Source organism: Hyaena hyaena, unplaced genomic scaffold (assembly GCF_003009895.1).
Source record: "Hyaena hyaena isolate Hyena2069 unplaced genomic scaffold, ASM300989v1 scaffold_350, whole genome shotgun sequence".
NCBI classification, from domain to species: Eukaryota; Metazoa; Chordata; class Mammalia; order Carnivora; family Hyaenidae; genus Hyaena; species Hyaena hyaena.
This window is the reverse complement of record NW_024080980.1, coordinates 1552199-1558258: the sequence shown is the minus strand read 5'-3', so window position 1 is coordinate 1558258 and position 6060 is coordinate 1552199. Positions and strand designations below refer to the sequence as shown.

Sequence of the window (6060 nt, the reverse complement as noted above, 5' to 3'; positions counted from 1 at the left end):
ACACACACACACACAGAAATGTAAAAATATTTCACAATATTCTTATATATGTATATTTTACTAATGTTCTTATATTGATATGCTAATATTTTGATATATTGGGCTAAGTTAAGTATATTATAAACATGAACTTCACCTGTTTCTTTTTATCTTCTAAAAAACATGTCAACTAAGAAATTAAAAATTACACACGTGGCTTGCCTTGTATTTCTTTGGATGAATGTGAATTCCACAGGATGTGGAATAAGCATTGAGGAAAATAAGATAGTGAGGTGGGAGGGTGGAGGTTAACATTTGTAAGACACTGTGTTACTCATGGTAACCACTTTCTCTACTGCAGGACTTGTCAAGGTACGCCATTATTTCCCCAACTAAGTTTCTCTCAAATATTTCCCCCTTCCCCTGGACTTCGTATGAGAGGAAGGTTCTGCAGAACCCACTGTGAGAGATGTTTTTAAGAGAAAAAGACAAACCTATCAGGAAGCTAGAGGAAAGCCAGAGAGCAAGGAAGGCAAGCAGGACACAGGCAGGAGATATCACAGAACCAGAGGGAAGGGTGAGGCGGCTTCAGAGGGGTGAGAGGAGGCTCCCTTGGGGTCTCCCTGGCCAGGCTTGTGGCCACCTTGGCAGAGCTCACTCGGTAGGATGCAAGCGGTAGCGGAAGCGCACCTCATAGCTGGGCTGGGTGGTGCCGAAGCCCCAGCGCTGGGGGTCCACAGGTGGCACAGGTATATCAGGGTCCACCAGTTCCAGGTCAAAGTAGGTGACCATGAGCAGGACAAAGAGCTTCATCTCACTGATGGCCAAGAACCTCCCAGGGCAGATGGAGACACCCGAGCCCCACGGCATGGTATAGTGGTGGATCTTCTTGCCTGCCTTGTAGAAGTCCACCTTACGACTACCATTGGGGTTGAGGAAGCGATTGTACTTGAAGGCAGTGGGTTCTGGGTGGATGTCAGGATCCATGTGCACTGAAAGATAAGGGAAGAGAGCGACAATGTCTCCACCACGGAGCAAGTACTCCTGTCCACTGGCCATCTTCAGCATATGGTCACCGTGCACCACCCTGAGGAGGGTGGGTGCAGCCCCAAGCCGCAGTGTCTCTTCCATCACGCTGTCCAGCACTGGAGTGTGGTGTAGGGCACTGATCTCAAAGTCAAAGGATTGCCTAGCCTTCAGCTTGGCCTCCCCCAGGACTTGGGCGGCCTCCTCCCTCACAGCACGCATGGCTTCTGGGTGCTTTAGGAGAAACAAAAGGGCCCAGAAGGAGGTAGGCCCCGTGTTACCCTGGGAGGCCCAGAGCATCATGAAGTTGAATTTGTCTTGCATGGCTGGGGCTGTTCCCTGCTCCCTCAGAAACTGAAGCATGTGGGATATCCAGTTGCTTATGCCATTCTTCTCCAGGTTGTGGTTCACAGAGAGTGTCTTGTGGAAGAGACGCTGCAGTCTGCCCACTTCCAGCCACTCCCGGGGCCCCAGTAAGGAATAAACAAACCTGGGGAACAAGCGATCAAACTTGCGGAACTGGACAAATAACTCTTCTGCCTGTAGCAGGTCCTGCTCCTGGTTCTTTGTATAGCCAAATAAGCTCAGGTAGCCGGCCTTGAACAACACGTTGTAGCAGAAGTGGAAGAGGCCATCTTCACGCCAGCAATTAGCATCCAGACTCTGGCCCGTGAGCCCCTGCAAAACCAAGGACAGGCTGTCCAGCATGGTTTTGTTGAGATCCTCCAAGCCATCTCCCATGAGGTATTTGGTGCTGGCAGAGTGTATCATCCGGTGGTCTCCCTGCATGGAGCGGTATCCAAATACCTTTAGCACCAGCCTAAGGAAGGGAAAAAAGATATTAAATCACTGCCCAGAGAAGTATATAATTACAATTGTGTTAAGTGTAGCAAATGAGAGGGGCAGAGCAGAAAGTGGGGTGGGGAGTCAGGAAGGCCACGCTGATTAATTGGTAATTAAGTGGAGACAGGGAGGAAGGCAAAGTCAGGTCAACGCGTGTTGTATGGTGGTGGTGCTACAGGTGGAGGTCTGAGAGCATCGGGGGTGTGCTGCCCAAGGTATGTAGCAGCGCCATTCCAAGGAACCGGGTGCACACACATTCTGAGGCCAACGTGGCTGGAGGGCTCAGTGGAAGTGGTTTTCAGCACCCTGCAGGCTGGGCAGGCTTAGCGCGACTTGGGCTTTGACCTACCGCGTTGCACTCAACTCCTCTCACGCCAGCTGGTTCAGTCCACCTATAGCCACTGAAGGGCGGCCTGATGGAGGGGCAGGGATTACCGGCTCTACCAGGGCAGGGGCGAGCCTGCCCCAGGGAAATCAGCCAGGCGACAGCCCTCACACCTTCCCGAGTGGCCGGGAGGCCAGCGACCCTGAGCGAGTCCAGCGGCACTTCTCTCGTACCCAAATAGGGCCGCAGCTCCGCCGGAGGGTGGGACAGTTACAAAGGTGAACTGAGAGCCCGGGAAGGATCAACGACACGCAGAGATGGCCTCCGGGCGTGCTAGAGGGGGCGCGGGCCCAAGGGCAGGAGGCATGGTGACGCACTTCCGCCCTTGCAGTCTCTGCGACAGAGTCTCTAGGCTGGTGTTGTGGGCAGGTCTCCGCGCGGAGGCGCCCTCTGTCCGTCGATCGCTAGGCTTCACAGAGAGGTGCTGTGTGGCTGTCAGTTCGTCTGCGGAGCTGGTCAGTAAGGGCATGGGGCTGGGGGAAGGCGTGCGAACACGGGCTGCCTCCTTCACTGCCACCAACGAGCACGCTTAGCGTGGCCACCGCTCCGGTCTCACTCCTGAGAGTTCTTACCCCGTAAACCTGGCAGGAGCATTGTTTCTGCTGTCCTTCGACATTTTTTGTGCTCCTTTCTTTCACACCTCATTTGCACATTCCGTGGTGGGCAGGGGTGGTGGGCTGTGGTTTGAGATCTTTGGACAGGGCTCAAGAGGGTCTCTGGTCCTGTCTGGTCTCATGTCTTCACATTCCATATATGGCCCAGAATTTTGAGCGATTGTGCGCCCATTGGAGGGTTCTGTCTACTTGCTGGGGTTTCTATATTGGGATTCTTTTTGGGGTGTTCTCTAGAGCAGCTGTACTGGCTACCCCCTGCATCTCGTTTGCCCTTTGTTCCAATGCTTGATGATATTGACTGCTCCCTCAGTGCCTGGTACTTCCTGCCCACTACCTCACCCCCAGAAGTCAACAACAGTACTGTTGAAATGGAGATGCAGGGGAGAAATTGTTTCACTCTGCCTTTAGGTCAAATAGTAGTCTCATTTGATTTTGGGCTGAACTTATTTATGGCTTCCTTTCCTTCCTAGCTTTCAAGGTTCCCAATTTTCTAGGAAGAGAAGGGAACATCTTCACTGCAGCTGGGTTCTTGACAACCTGACCCCAAGTTAATTATTTTACTCCTAGTCTGTATCACATATACCAGGCAACAGTGAAGTCAGTGTAGGACTTAAAGGGCAAACTTGGGTTCTTGTTTCGGCTTTGTCATAACATGACCCAGGACATTTGTTTATCTCTCTGGGCATTACTATTCTGGTGTGTCAAATAGGAAGCTAAACTTGAGGTATTTGCCAACAATGAGATGCCATTATAAAGACATTGGACCATACATTTACTATGAGGCTTAGATGAGGATATATAGTGGGAGAAGATGGAGGGATAGGATGGGAATTGGACTGACTGACCTTGCACCTATCCTGTTCGTGGGTCTGTACTGATCATCCCCATTGTCACTATAACCATCACTATTCTTATTTTGAGAATTCACCATAAGCCAAGATGCTAGATGTTTTACACGTATTAAGCAGTCTAATTCTCATCAACTTATGGGGAAACTCCAAGACCACCCTCACTTTCAGGGAGTCCCTAGAAGAACTAATGGGACTTGGTGTATGGTTGTACTCTAAGATTTATTACAGTGGTGTACTAAGGATGTATAACCAGATCATAAGGGAAGAAGAGACACATGGAGTCTGAAAGAATCCACATGCAGGCTTCCTAATGCTTTCTTCTTGGAAGAAGAAATCGCAAGAGAAATGACAAAATACCTTGTGATGAATGAAAATTAAAACCAACATACCAAAACTCATGGTATATAGTGAAAGCAGTGTTCAGAGGTAAATTATAGCTGTAAATGCTTATGTTAGAAAAGAATATCTCAAGTCAATAACCTAAGTTTACACCTTAAGAAGTTAGAAAAGAAGAGCAAACTAAACCCAAAGCTAGAACAAAAAAGATAAGCATAAAGATTAGAGCAGAGATGTAAACTGGTACAGCCCCTCTGGAAAACAGTGTGGAGGTTCCTCAGAAAACTAACAATAGAACTCCCCTATGACCCAGCAATAGCACTGCTAGGAATTTACCCAAGGGATACAGAAATGCTGAGGCATAGGAGCACATGTACCCCAATGTTCATAGCAGCACTCTCCACAATAGCTAAAACATGGAAAGAGCCTAAGCGTCCATCAATGGACGAATGGATCAAGAAGATGTGGTTTATCTATACCATGGAATACTACATGGCAATGAGAAAGAATGAAATCTGGCCATGTGTAGCAACATGGATGGACCTTGAGGGTGTTCTGCTGAGCGAAATAAGTCAGGCAGAGAAGGACAAATATCATATGTTTGCACGTATAGGAGGATTAGGAGGAACTTAACTGAGGAACAAGGGGGAGAAGAAGGGGGGAAATGGTGGGGGAAAGGGAGAGAGGCAAACCATGAGAGACTCTTGAATGCTGACAAAAACTGAGGACTGATGGATGTAGGGGGGAGGGGGGATGGGCATGGAGGAGGGCACTTGTGGGGATGAGCACTGGGTGTTATGTGGAAACTAATGTGACAATAAACTATTTGTAAAAAAATAAAAATAAAAATAATAAATAAGACCCCCCCAAAAAAAAGATTAGAGCAGAGATAAATGAAATAGAGAATAGAGAAAATCAGTGAAACCAAAAGTGGTTATTTGAAAAGTTCAACAAAATTGACAAAACTTTAGTTAGATTCACTAATAAAAAAAAAGGAAAGAAGATACAAATAATGAAAATCAAAATGGAAGTGGAGACATAACTGCTGACCTTACAGAGATAGAAAGGATTATAAAAGAACATTTTTGATAATTGTATGCCAACACTATCAATAATGTACATGAACAAAATGAACAAATTAGATAACCTAGAGGAAATGGGCAAATTCCCTGAAATACAAACTACCTAAACTAACTCAAGTAGAAATAGAAAATCTCAACAGTAAATAAGTAACAAGAGCTTAAATCACTAATTAAAAGCCTCCCAACAAAAAGAAGCCCTAAACCAGATGGTTTCACTGGTGAATTCCACCAAACATTTATTATTTTTTTAAGCTTTTTTTTTTTAGTAATCTCTATGTCCAATGTGGGGCTCAAATCCACAACCCCGAGATCAAGTTGCTCCTCAAACTGAGGAAGCCAGCCACCCCTTTACCAAAAATTTAAAGAAGAATTAATACCAATGCTCAAACCTTTACAAAAAATTTAAGAAGAAACACTTTATAACTTATTCTGGGAAGCCAGTAGTACCATGGTAAGAACATCACATAGAAGAAAATTTCAGGCAAGTATCCTTTATGAATATAGATGCAAAAATCCTCAAAACAAAATATTAGCAGATCAAATCCAATAGCATATTAAAAAGATGATTCACCATAACCAAGTGGGGTATATATCAGAAATATAAGGATGGTTGAACATAACATCAATACAACATATTAATAGAATGAAAGAAAAAAACCTACATGATCATCTCAACCAATGCAGAAAATGCATTGAAAAATTCAACATCCTTTTATGATAAAATATTTTAGAAAACTAAAAATAGAGGGAAAGTTCCTCAATATGATAAAGGTTATTTATGAAAAACCCATAGCTAATATCATACTCAATGGTGAAAGACTGAAGAGTTCCCTTTAAAATCAGAAGGCAGAAGATAAGGAGACCCACTTTCACTACTGCTTTTCAACAGTGTGCTGGAAGTTCTTGCCAGAGCTATTAGGTAAGAAAAAAATAAAAGCCAAATT

At 45.5% G+C, this 6060-nt stretch overlaps 1 protein-coding gene across 1 annotated transcript; it reads right to left on the bottom strand.

Moving 5' to 3' along the window:
• Positions 1-28: 28 nt before the first annotated feature.
• Positions 29-2474, bottom strand: LOC120243596 (5-beta-cholestane-3-alpha,7-alpha-diol 12-alpha-hydroxylase-like). The gene is made up of 2 exons (XM_039249814.1): positions 2198-2474; positions 29-1825 (listed from the first exon to the last, which is right to left on the bottom strand). Exon 2 carries the CDS (start codon positions 1792-1794, stop codon positions 634-636), a length of 1161 nt encoding a protein of 386 aa, XP_039105745.1. The 5' UTR covers positions 1795-1825; positions 2198-2474; the 3' UTR covers positions 29-633.
• Between the last annotated feature and the right edge of the window lie 3586 nt (positions 2475-6060).